Below are 13890 nucleotides of genomic sequence, written 5' to 3' on the forward strand. Positions count from 1 at the left end.
TTTCCAGGAATGACTCGTTTTATTTTATTTTTCCTCTATGGGCCAAGAGGTTTAGAGCTGCACTCTCCTGTCTTCATTCTCTGAATGTTGTGCTGATATGATGTGTGTGAGCAAGCAACTTTCCTCATAACCCGAACCAGTCTGTTTTTTAATCACTGCTGTGATAGAAAATGTGTTTGAAACCAAATCTTTATCGGACAAACTGTTTTAACCCTGGTCTTAAGAGGGATCCTTTGGACCCCACAGGGATGCGCGCCTTTCTTTTTGTTTGTGTGACTTTAGGAACTGATGGTTTGACGACCTAGGCCTGTCAAGATAACAAATTTTGATGGATGATAAATTGTTCCAGAAGTTATTACAATAAAAAAATGTTTTGAGACCATGGTAATGGCAAAATAATAATGCAAGAACACATTCTCAAAGATCTGTAAACTTTAAATTCTAATGAACATTTAACTCGAACTGGAAGACGTTTTAAATATCCAAAATAAAATTAAATGAATTTTGAAGTCTTTGTAAACAAAACTGTCCTTTGAAAATAAGAGCTAGTTTAGACCAACGCACCAAACTGAAGATTTATCATCCAGTTATTAGAGGGGAAAAAAAGAGAAATGGAATATATGGAAATTGAGTTTAATTTATCATGCAATTAATTGATTTGATAATTGTGACTGGCCTCCTACTCTTCTTCATCCAGGTTGTCTCAAGGCTAATACAGCAGTCCTGGGTTCCAGTTTGCAGTATGTGGAAGAGTCATTTACTATATCTGTGAAAAAATGTTACCAGAAAAATGGTAAATAGTGTAAAATAAAAGAGTCTATCTTCAAAATATTTTATTATGCAATGTAATCAGAAAATATCATTTTAACTTGAATGGAAAGTCATTCAAAATATTTAATAAAACGTATTTCTAAATAATAGAACAAAGACCCCCCCCCCCAAAGTAGAAAATAAAAACAGATTTATTTCCATCTAAAAAGGAAATGAAGGCAGCATATCTGGCTGAAAATTCAAAATATCATTGGATGATCACAGCTTCAACACCAATGTGGCACAACAACTAAAAACACAGCAGGGGAGCAGCAGAGAAACCTGCTCTACTACAGCAGACAGAACATGGACCTTCAATATTAACTAGGCTACATCTGAAGTGTTTCTGTGACTGAAAAACGTTTGCAGTTTTCTGTGTTCTGTAGATTTTCATACTCTAACTCAGTGCTGAGCATGATGGGTTCATGGCTGAGGCTCCGGTACCGAGTGAAGAGGTGAGGGGTAAACCAGATAACTGGGGCCGACGGGGAGAGTTGGTCATGGCCAACGTGTTGAGAGGATGCAACCCGTCAAGCACAAATTTTGAAAAACATATATTTTTCTCTTGCAGTTTAAGTGAAACAATTCATAGTTCATCTGCACTAGGCTGTAGTGTTTTCAAATTAAACGTTCCGGAAATATGTTAATATTAACTCCCTAAGAGCTAGAGAAGATTAATCCATTAACTACAGAAAAATGCCGGAAGAAAAAATATTTTGAAATAAACATATCTTGAAATAAGGTAATTTCGCCTGGATTATTGGTACTAAATTATCATAGTTTCTTCTAAAACTTCTTCTAAATGTAATTGTTTATTATTAACAATTCACTTTAGAAAATAGAGGAATCGGAGCAGGAAGCCGGTGTTTGGACAGAAACCCGCTCTGGCTGTTACCACCTGGTGTGATGCATGGATTGTACTGAATCAGTTCGTCTTACTGTATGGTCCCCTGAGATGGATTCTGTTGTGAGCAGGCACTATTTAAAGAAAGTAGAATGATCATAAAGCGTTAAACGCATAAAGCGTTCATCTCAAACAGTGGATATACATCCTAATCAAAACCCCACAAAATAATTTGAACAATAACACAGCCTTCACATTTTCAACCACATTAACTATTAAAGCTGCAGTATGCATGTAATCTGAAAAAATAAAATAAAATAAAAAATTAAGTTCCTCTGCTGCTTCTTGTGGCCCTACAGCCATCTACACAGTTCCGTCAGAAACAGCCAATCAGAGCCAGGGGGAGGATCCTTAGTGTTTACAGTCACCCTCATGTACATGCTGCTCAAACCCTCTCCTTTGCTCTCTGCTATGCTGCAGCTTCTTGAATGCAGAGCTTCACGACAGCTCAGGTGAGAGATGGTGACACAGAAACCTCGGCACATGCATCTAGAAATCAAGATGAAACCCCGAGTCGGAGGTCATATCACTAAGGAAAACCATGTAACCAACACAGTTCCTGTGTCGTTTGGTTGTGAACGCACCAAATTGTATTTATAAGGGAGAAAATGTATTGACACGTTTATGGGTGTTGTTTGATGGAGATATTTTGTGTTCTTTTACAAGTCTTTTTTGTATGATTTGAGGAACCGACAGTCTGACGGGTCACCCTCCTCGCTGTCTGACCGTGACATTTGCCGCGCTCCTCCTGAGTGTTGCGCTAAGACCGCGGGAAGGATTAACAAATATGCTAAAAAAAATTTTTTTTTAAAAACAACCTTTCTTTATGAACCTTACATACTGCAGCCTTAATATGCTCCTTTTTTAAAAAGTAGGTAACATTTTGTCATAAAGTGTCATCTGGTAAATAATGACACTTTTAATGCAAAGTTGTTCTAAAAGTTGCATTGAAAGTCCATTAAAAGTGCCAACTTTGCATTAAATTATCATTTACAAAATCATGCAAAGTTGGTACTTTTAATGCAACTTTTAGAGCAACTTTGCATTAAAAGTGTCTTTAGTTACCAAATGACACTTCATGACAACAGTCAGACATTCATAAAGACTTCTTTATGTTCATGACAGACGTTATGTCATGTTTTTGACAGTGTCATGTCAGTCTTATGCACACCCCTTCAAATAAAGTGTTACCAAAAAATATTTTTGTAAAAATGATCAGTAAATTAACAGTTACAGTTTTCCCAATAAAACCATGCACAGCAATCAGCTGCTCATTTCAATAAATCATACCAACAGATTATTTCCGTATATATCTGGACAGTGTCTATTTACCAACGCACTGGGACGGTCATGGAATGGGGGAGATGGGAGAGTTTTCTTCCATTTGTTGTAGTCTCTTCATGGCTTGAGGGTAGTACTTGAGGAAAATTCTGTGGGCGATCTCATAAGTGTCTCCCTGAGGTTTGGTTGGGTACTTCCTGCCATTGTAAATGAATCCCTGTTCAACCTGGAAAACTGCCTGGTTGAAGGAATCCTGCTTGTATGGAAGTCCACGGTCCAGACACTCCACAAGCGTTTGGACAAACAGCCCCCACCGCTGAGCATAGTAGTCTTCGATAAGACCCCCCCACTGTTTGTTAGCATAGTCCAGGATCTCGCCGCTGGGACCCCACAGAGTGACTTGGTTTCTGGCGTTCATGTCGTAAAGCTGTGCCTCTCTCTCATTCAGGGCCTTTGATTGGGCTCGCTCCAGCCACATCCCTAACAGGAAGTTCTGGTTGCTACTCAACAGTCGGTTGAGTTCAGGAAGGAGGTCATACACCAGCACGCCACCCGCAGTCAGCAGCTCTGGCATTTTTTTATTGGCGAAGGCATCTGCGATATCCTGGTAAAAAGACGATGTCAGAACTTGCAGGACCTGCCGGGTCACATCGACTAGATCGTACTGGAAGGTCTCTTTGGACATAAAAGAAGGAGCCGCTTCCATGAAGAGTCTCCAGGCCTCAAATAGGTCAGCAGGCTCATACCACAGGTCTGTCCTCATCTGAAAAGAGGGCCTGCGAACGAGGGGGCTGTGGTTGTGATTGACATACCCCGGTATGGTGCAGTTATACACACTGGTGAATAGGAGCTTCCATGCAGCTGTCAGGTTATCATTCATGCCACCGTAGCGCCGTACTGCATACAGGGACACCCACTTTGCAAGGTTGACTGGCTCTTTGCGCCATGCTAGTTCACTCATTAACTCATAGATAACAGGATTCTGCTCAATACCCTCAGGTGTCATGCCTATTCCTACCAGAGTGGAGTTTGGGAAGTGTAAGGCTTTAAAAGGCCCTGAGTTGATGCTCTCAACTGTACCAAAAAAACCATTGTTGCCCCCAAAGTTGTTCAGCATACACCATATGAAGGGCTGTCCATAGAAAGACTCGGTGTATGTGAAAACTGGATCAGCCTCTGCAAACAGATCCAGCACAATCATTCTTCCCAGGGGAACTCCGTGGAGTAGAGCCTGGATCTGTGGCGGCTTCCAGAACGTCTGATCGCTGAAGAACAGCCAGCCTTGCATCAACCAGATCGCATTAGGATCAACTGGAAGGAAAGACATTTGGAGGGGAGTCAAAACAAGGAGATCTTTTGTAAAAGTTTGATGGTGCCTTTGTGGAGCAAAGTCAGATTCAAAATTTGATACAAGAACAAAGTTTCAGACACCGAGACACTCACCGGCGGTCATTGAGGCAAAAACAGAGTGACTGACTGCAGACAGGTAGGTGGGGTCAGAAGAAGGTGGGGTCATCTCATTGAAGGTGTCAGTGTTGTAGATATGGTCTGTGCCAAACTGCTTTACCACCTCAGACAGATAGAGGCTGCCAATCTGGAGAAAAAGCGGGTCCCTTGGGTCCAGGATGTAGGAGCATGAGAAGCTGCAGTTGAAATGTGCCCATGGTCCCAGCCTGGTAACATTGGCTTTCGGGTACAACCTGGAAACAACAGGCCAATTACACAAGGTCAGACAGAAACATAGGAGCCAACTGTGACAGGTCTGCTTTTTGTCAGTTGGTGAAGCAAAGATGAAGCAGATTCCCTTCAGAGAATATCTGTATTTCACCAAACTGCTCCAAATTCAATCTTTATTGTGGAACTGCTTCTTTCGAAGTTAGCCACACCCCCAATTCCCTGGAAAGAAGAAAATATGAAGAAAAAAGAAGAAGGAACCATCTACAGAGCCAGACCAGATTCCCATCTGCTTCCACTGGGACAGTACCTCCCGTCTACCTTTGAGGCAGAACAAAAACCTTTTCTCCACTGCTCTGTTTGGGATAAAGGCTGCATCCCAAACAGGTCACAATGGAACTGTTTGGGGTCCATTGTGAGCTATCAGTTCCCTAAAATGTTGAATCTAACTGTTCATGTCCAAGAAGCAACCAGGTTCTATCTTTAGAGAACCTGGCAGATTTGACTTTGTCCTGGTCACCCAGGACAAAGTGAATCCACCCCAGGACAAACAGCAAGTGCACAACTAAGCATGAAAGTCATGAACATCCTGGATGAGTCCAATTCTTTAGTGACTTGTGTAATATTATTCCAAAAACATATTGTGAGGTCCATTGGTTAAACTAAATAGCTTTTAGAGATGTGTGTGTGTGTGTGTGTGTGTTTGTCCAATGTGTCTCTGTGTTGTCCTGTGGGTACAGAAAGAATTTAAGTCATTATTTTGTAAGACTGCCAACCTGACAATATTTTCTATTTTTTGTGAATTTCCAAAGTCGTACTAATCACTAGATTATAACTTCACACTTCTCGTTTGATTGTTTGATATAACCGCTTCCAGTTTTTGTTGCACTGTGAAGCGTGACCACAGGGAAGTTGATCTTAACCGCATAAAAACTACAAACAAAATGACTTATTGAGTGAAGCAGAGTTTAATGGCAGTTTGGCTTTAGAGCCGTTATTCTTCTTCAGGTGACTCTTATGACTGAGCTCCAGCAGATCGTCGCCTTTGTATTTATATTAAGGACTATCATTAATAACAATGTATAAAAGCGTCCGTCAATTAATGAATAATGAAAGACAAATTCATTCATTCAGTGGAAGAAAGGACAGACTTTCATGATCAGTTCCCAATCTCTACTTTTGAACACAACACAACTAAAAATAATACCTAGACTGTGTGAGAAAAATAAGGATATGTTACCTGAGAATTCCTTTGGGAACGTTCCCTGAGAAGGCTGGCAGCACAGGTATCATTCCAAAACCTCTCATCCGCTCTAAGATTTTAAACTGCAGGAAGAAGGAAAGGTGATGAGGATTCAGTCCACAACAAGTTACTCAAAAAATTTACTTGTTAATTAAACCAATCATGACCTCAGCCAATCACAACATAGTATCTCTACAACTAGACTTAGTGGGACATCTCTAGTAAACGGAAGACCACCATGTATACAAGGAAACCTCATTAGATTTCTAGTCACTGACAGCAGTGGCTTCAGTTCATGAGACCGCTAGCTGTTGTAGTCAGGAAACTCATTTCAGATACCCCTTACCCAAGCCCCCCAACCCCCACACACACACACACACACACACACACACACACACACACACACACACACACACACACACACACACACACACACACACACACACACACACACACACACACACGCACACACACACACACACACACACACACTTCATTCTTTCAGTCATTCTTTCAGTCACAGCCTGTAGCTAAGGAGCACAGATGAGGGTTAGAGTCAAGTTCAGCTGGAAAACCTACAGCTTCCCCCCAGTTCAGTTCTGTCTTCACCACATTAGATCAGAACCGGGTCGCCATCCCTCAACTCCTGAGATACAGAAACTATTTGACTGGAGAAAGCATCTCACTCCCAGCCTAAAACCTGGCCTCACCTGACCTGGGTTTGCATGTTTTCAAGCAGAATTACCTTTTGTCTGTGAAATACCAGTAAACTTTTTTTAACCTAACAAATCTGAACTAAAGGCGCCACATTGTGGTGCCAATAAGCAACCTTTTCATTTATTTTTTCCAGGAGTAAACAGGGGACTTTAAGACAAATATTTACTGTTTTTAGAAAAGATATTTCACTTTAGGTGACCGTCTGGTTGTCTGCTGTGTTTGTCTCACAGTCAGACTGTTTCACACTTTACCAACTTTGTGGGAATATTGATGCACACAGAAGCCCTGTGACCGACACAGCATGCATGCATAAATGACTGGTTACCATGGAGATTAAACGATTTCTCAAACATGTATGAAAGAATCAAAGCAACACTCCAGGAATGTTTTTGACGAGGGAATACAATCATAACATGATGCAAAGCTAAAAAAAAAAGTGGATTTGACATAAGACTGCCCCTTTAAAGAGAAGCATCAGCGTCACTAGGAGCATATGGATAATGAAGTGATGCAGCAGGATTTCACAAAATACATTAAAAATACATTAAAAAGCTTTAAAGAATGAATAAGCAAATAATTCCCCTTTGTGTAGCAGCTTATGAGTCACAACAGGAAGTGATCCTAATCTGAATGTAACAGGGGAACCTGTTGATCGCTGCAAATCGAGACACAACAACCAGACTTACAGACAGTATGATGTTGTCTGTATGTCAAAACTGCTGCTCTACGTTCAAACACATTCATACAGTCTCACTCACTGGTTGTATTATTAGACAGTCACTCTGATTGTAAACATTAAATGTTAGTGTGTTGACATTCAAAGAGTAATGAATACTTGGAGGTACAGTTGGTTCACATGCCAGGACTGAGGCAGAGGCCCACCAAACTTGTCCATGTTAGCCATCCGGTTCCAGGCAAGAAACGCCGGTCCAGAGAAGAACTCTTCCAGCTCCGACTCGTTCAATCCAAGAGCTCGGTACACCTAAAGGGCAAAGGGCAAACAGGTTCAGGAGGTCGTCACAGCTTCTGCTGCCCAAATGAGGCCAAGCAACAACCTCCATGAGCCAGTTTTCTCTTCCTGCTGTAAGTACTACATGTTCTGTACCAAATCTGTTCAGCCGCAGAGTAAAATTATTAAAGTTTATTTATAAAGGATTTTTCACCAGCGAAAATCACAAACTGCAGCAGACCTAAACATTTAAAATGTTAAGTTAAAACATTATTAAAATACAAAAAACAAATTAAGGTTATAAGAATTTAAGTAAATATTCAATAATATATAAAAGATCTAAAGGTTAAAGCATGTTTGAATTTCAGCTGCTTCTTAAATCAGTCCAGACTTGAGACATCATAAAAACCAAGGAAGATCGTTCCACTGTTGGTGTGAGACGCATCAGAAAAAGAGAGGAAGAGCAAAAACTTCACGTTTCTGTTTTGAGACAAACGTTTATCTACATGTTGTCAGATGTTAAAACCATGGTCCGACTTGTCATGGGTCAGTTGAATTGGCTTTTCAGCCAGACCATACTTTTTTTCAGGACGTGAAGCAATCGACAACCTGACAGTCTCAGAATGTTAAAAGGAGCGGTACAGCTAAATATCATCTGCATAAAAGTTTCAAAAATGTATTAACGATCTGTCCAAATTGGTGAGTAAATACAGTAGCTTAAAAAGAAGTGGGTTCTTTTGTACCGTTTTAAAAGTAATGTTGGTTTCCTTATTAAGTTGAAAAGTTTTATAGACAAACCTGAAAGAAACAAAGAAGTGTACACCAATTTGCTGGATTTAATCTTAAACATGTAGGGTAATCTGTTCTTTCTGTCCAGAAATGCAGTGGTAGGGTTACTAGAAATACATTTTGAATGAGAGTCAGTGACATCAAATGGTGTGTTCATGGAGGAAACACTGACTGTGTTTTAACACATACAATAAAGGTTTTATGAATCCTAAATTAAGTTTAAAGAATTTCTGTTCAGTATAGAAAAATCCAGAAGTTTAGGTTTCCGCCCATCCAATGCCTTGTGAATGGTACGGTACAGGTTGGTATGCTGCTGGTCTGGTTTGTGGAGTAGGAACTGACAGTGGGCAGTTCTACTCCTACATGCAGACTTTAAGTCAAAGTCTACATGAATACACCAAAACTGAGTTTTGAAAACATCTCCACTTTGACAAGCATTTGAAGAAGTGTATTTTTTCCCCCACATGGCACAAAAACAGCAAAAAAGCTTTAGAAAATGTGTGTGTTAGTACAGAGAGTCCCCAGTTTAATGAGGATACTGTAACTGGTTCATACAATCATAACTCAGCTTTCACTGATTTTTCTGCCTCTCATGTTCAAATCTACTTTTTGTCACAACTTAAACAGTAGCTCTGTTCACTGATTCATCATTTCAATAGAGTATTAAGAAGACACACTTGTTGCTTAATAAATAATTAGGGATCTTTTAAAACTCAGAGATATAAATTGTGTCTCACCTCTTGCCACAGAGCTTCTTGGCCAGTGAAAGCCAGAGGCAGATTGATTCCATTCAGAGCCATCCAGTCGATCTCCTTCTCCCATCTTGGCCAGTCCCACCACACAAAGGAGTAACTGACGGTGCAGACGTTCTGGTAATACCGGAATCTGGACACAACCAAATAAAATCCATTAACTTTGGAATATAAAATGATAAACTATAAAAGCTCTAAGCAATCTGTGAAATAGACTATATAAAAACATGTTTTTGCATAAGGGAAGCTGCTAAAGGCAACTTTTTAAAATTATGTTTAGGCAGCTGATGCAAACCTTCAACCATTTCACCAGAACTTCCCTTCATAAAACGTGAACTTACTGAGACTGTGAAAGCACCTTCCTGTAAATATGAACTTCTGTGGTTGCTGCCTCAGTGCAGCTGCTTTTTGTCAGACATACTTTGTGGCAAAGTACCTCCAAAGACAGACACTACTCAAACACACTTTAAGTTAACTGGTTAACTTAAAATTTTTTTAGACTATTTCAAACAGTTGATCCTTTCCTGTTAAAATAATTAAGAAAATATCCTGTTAATTTAAATGCCTGCTGCCTGTAATAACCAAGAAATGAACTGATCAAATCATATTTGAGTAGTTTTTGTAAATTGATATGTAAACAATTGTAAGACCGGCCTATGATATGGCATTATATCAATTGCTGCATTGAATCGAACTCGTGCCATGACAGAATATGATACAATGAGAAACATATAATCATCCAAACAAATCGATATTTCATATTGTAATACAGCTGGTGATTTACACTCATAGTATGTAGGCTGCTTAAACCAGTACTAGGCAGAGAAGAAATCTTCTCAAACTTGTATAGGAAAGATGAGAAAAATATTGCCAAGAGTCATAATAGGTTATTTGTTTCAACAGATCAAAAGTAAAACAAATAAACACAAAAACAACAAAAAATCAATATCGCGGAAAAAATGTTACTCATTTTAGAGGGTACAAACTCACATCTCATCAGCAAAATAATTTAAATCGCCTGCAAATATTTCCTGGGCCTCTGATGATCTATCAGAGGCTATTTATTTCCATTGGAGCAGTGCTGCACTGGGGACATGATTCGGGTCACTGACCTGTGAGGGGTGTTGATGCGCAGCACGCCGGTCAGCTGTGGCAGAGGACTTGGGACCTCTAGTTGGTTCCCCGACCAGGAAACATGGCAGTTACAAAAATATTTTAGATAGTTATAGATCCCAGAAGCCAGGGCCACTCCGGTGCTGCCTGTGGCCACAATTTTATTGTTTTTAGCTGATCTGAGCTCACAAACATCCAGGCTGTCATTGGAGAGACTCCTGTTGACTGACACGATGAACTCCGTGGATCTGTTCCCCAGCAGCCGCCTCAGCAGCCCGGACACCGCTCGCGCCTGCTCCTTGTCGCTAGCTTTGGGTTTGATATGGTCCAGAGTGGAAAACTTACAGCTTACAGTTAGAATAAAACAGACGACAATCAGAGCCACATATAAGGGCTTTGTAGACGACATTTTAAACCCGCATTCCCAAGTAGGCAGTGTGGAAGAAGTTAAAAACAACTGAATTTCTTTATTTGCTGGCAACCAGGAAACTGTAATTGACAGAAACATGTTGGCCAATCAGAGACTAAGATGCTGACGCGCTCATATCTCCCACCCAATAAGATGAAAACGGTTTTGCATAGCGTTTCACGTGATCAATGTGGCTGTCATATGACAGGAAAAAAAAACTTGAAATGGGAATTCCGATTATTTTCCGAGATCAACTGCATTTGGATTCATCCTTCAGAAGGCAATTCATACCGTTTGTGTTTTTTACACTCCTCAGTAATAATGTAGAGTAATTATTTTACAGCAGAAAATAATAACAATAGTAATAAGATGGAATATGCAAAATTTGGAAGATCATATGCAAGAGTAAAAAGTTATAAAACAAACAAAATGTAGTGAAAATTCCGTGAAATAGACAACGGAATTTTAATGAGTACAATTTAGTAGTGCAATTTTGGAGAGTTAGTGGAAACAGTGTTTCTTACTATTGGCAATGGTAAGTAATTTACTGAGCAGTAAACATTACCGATAATAACAAGGAGAACATACCGTAGATATGCACACATACAAAATCACGGTGATAAACTTATATCAGACCTTTAAGAGACGTTGTCTAATAAAAATAAATCAATCAATGGTTCTCATAGCTGAACTACCTCGGGCCTGAACGACATCACAAGACTAACATAGGTACAAGTCAAGTGACTAAAAAACGTCACGAGATCAGAATGTAATTTACTTCCCTTAAAAGTGTTTCTGTTTTACCAACGGCCAGGGAGAAAGAAACAACCAATACTGGTTTTCAAAAGTTTACACACCTTGTTGGGAATTTTTTTGTTGTTGTTGTTATTTTAACTAGATCTTGATAAATCAGATCAAAACTTTTTCAGCCTTCATGTGACATTTATCCTGCACAAATCAAATTAAAAGCGAAAACAATGAAAGGGCCAGGGCGATTGAAGTTGCATTGATATTGCATAGAAATGCAACACTTAATCTAATCATTTTTGATGCAGCTTTTATATAATTTTTCACCAAATGAAAATTATATTACTATCTTAGTACTAGTAAGTAAGTACTAGTACTGGTAGGCTCACACCTGCTATCAATTAAAGAAAAACTGATTAATGCTACAGAGTCAGGCCTTCATAGAGCCACTAACCAAAACCAAGATTTTGCTTTGATACAGTCACTGATTTTCATTATTGATTTTGATAATCAATAATGAAAATGATTGATTACAACCAGACAAAAGGAACAAGGTAGACCATCTGTCAGTCAAGTCACTTTAATTTGCAACTGACCATGCTCAGTGCTCTGTTCCTCTGGAACACCCTCTGCTATGCACCCTCATTATTTCAGTAGGGTCTGATTGTTTCATTAGGATTAAATGAATTCTGTTTATTTTACTTTGATTGCTATGTTTGTTCGGAAAATGTATTATTGGTTGAGAAGCAGAGCTCAGTGACCTACGACCGGAAAACCTGCCAAATCCTCTGTGCTAAAGCCAAATCCTCCTCAGCCATTTGTCTGAGGCGAGGCTGTGGCTGGTTGCTCTGGCAAAACGGTACGCACAAGATGATCCATAAAGGTTCAGTTCAGTGTTGCTGAGGTCAGGCCATTCAATCCTCAGCTATCAAACTCTAGAGGTTTGAGAGGGAAGCATTGATATGATGTAGCATAGAAGTTGTACCCAAAGAATTAAACTGCCACTCATGCAGAATGTTATCCTGCACGAGTGGCATTGGCTCTGATGACAAGCCTCGTTTTTCCAGTGATGGAGGCGCCGCCATGACATGGTCTCAACAAAAAGCTGCTTAGCATTGGCAGAGAGGATTTGGCAAATTTTTCACGAGTACAACTCCAAAAAACTTACATTTGTAAGAAAATGTGGATTTTCTTACAATTGTGGCACCACAGATATCACACTCCAGTCCTTGAGACTGTTCTGACATTTTATTGGTGAAACAGTGTCGTAAAAACAACAAAAAATACTTAGTTTCCTATACCATAAAGAGAAAGTCAGTGGAAAATATTGTTGAAATATTACAATTTCATCTACTAAAAACGAATCATTGTGAAGAAAAAGGAGTCCTAATTGGTGCACACTGTGTGCCCCAAACTGAAATCCAGCAACATGCAGCAGTTATTTTAGAACTCTTCGGGGTTACTGACCTGTGAGGGGTGTTGATGCGCAGCACGCCGGTCAGCTGTGGCAGAGGACTTGGGACCTCTAGTTGGTTCCCCGACCAGGAAACATGGCAGTTACAAAAATATTTCAGATAGTTATAGATCCCAGAAGCCAGGGCCACTCCGGTGCTGCCTGTGGCCACAATTTTATTGTTTTTAGCTGATCTGAGCTCACAAACATCCAGGCTGTCATTGGAGAGACTCCTGTTGACTGACACGATGAACTCCGTGGATCTGTTCCCCAGCAGCCGCCTCAGCAGCCCGGACACCGCTCGCGCCTGCTCCTCGTCGCCAACCTTTGGCTGGATGTGATCCAGAGTGGGAAACTTACAGTTAACAATGAGAAAAAGCCAGAAGAAAACTGCAGCTACTTCACAGCTCCTAGTGGGGGACATTTTAAACCCCAATTGAAAACAAAACACCTGTTTAGGTTGGAATGAGCTACGTTTTTAGAAAAAGACCAGGAAGTGGTGCATGATAATAAGTAAACCAACCAGAGGCAGAGCTCTTTTTTTTTGTATAAAATTAAATTCGCAGAACTGCCCTAACGAGTTAGACCTTGAGGTCTTGTGAATTCCACTGAAAGTTGATGTGGGAGAAAAAACTTGCAGAACTTCCCTAACGTGTTCCAAGGCAGATACTAAACCATGCAGTGTTATGTGATTGTTGGAGTTTGAGGGTTGTGTGCAGTACCTTAGCTGGTGGACAGAGAGCTCAGAGTCTGTTCCTGGTGCAGCCACTGAGATCATCAAACTTCTTTCCATTTTGGTATTTCTGTGTTACCCTGAACATGCCGTCTCTATGGTAAAACATGGTGATGGCAGCATCATGCTGTGCGGGATTAATAGAGTTAATTACAGGACAACATGATCCACTCAGCTGAGCCTGAGCTTTTTTGTTGGAAACAAAAAAGAGCAAAAATATACAATTTCAGCTTTTTATTGGTAAATCATTTTGATGTTAATTTTAATCCACTTTACAGTTCTATCATTTCTGTTTATAACAAAATCCCAAATAAAT

General features: G+C 40.0%; 1 protein-coding gene across 2 annotated transcripts; it reads right to left on the bottom strand.

Moving 5' to 3' along the window:
* Positions 1–816: 816 nt before the first annotated feature.
* Positions 817–13341, bottom strand: naglu (N-acetylglucosaminidase, alpha). Of its 2 annotated transcripts, none has more exons than XM_008438182.3 (6): positions 12856–13341; positions 9105–9252; positions 7465–7611; positions 5910–5995; positions 4439–4695; positions 817–4306 (listed from the first exon to the last, which is right to left on the bottom strand). In XM_008438182.3, exons 1-6 carry the CDS (start codon positions 13263–13265, stop codon positions 3063–3065), a joined length of 2292 nt encoding a protein of 763 aa, XP_008436404.1. In that variant the 5' UTR covers positions 13266–13341; the 3' UTR covers positions 817–3062. The 2 variants fall into 2 exon arrangements, with proteins under 2 accessions (XP_008436404.1, XP_008436403.1); XM_008438181.3 differs by lacking the exon at positions 12856–13341 and adding an exon at positions 10232–10841.
* Positions 13342–13890: the final 549 nt, after the last annotated feature.

Source organism: Poecilia reticulata, chromosome 19 (genome assembly GCF_904066995.2).
Source record: "Poecilia reticulata chromosome 19, P_reticulata-male-v2, whole genome shotgun sequence".
Taxonomy (NCBI): Eukaryota; Metazoa; Chordata; class Actinopteri; order Cyprinodontiformes; family Poeciliidae; genus Poecilia; species Poecilia reticulata.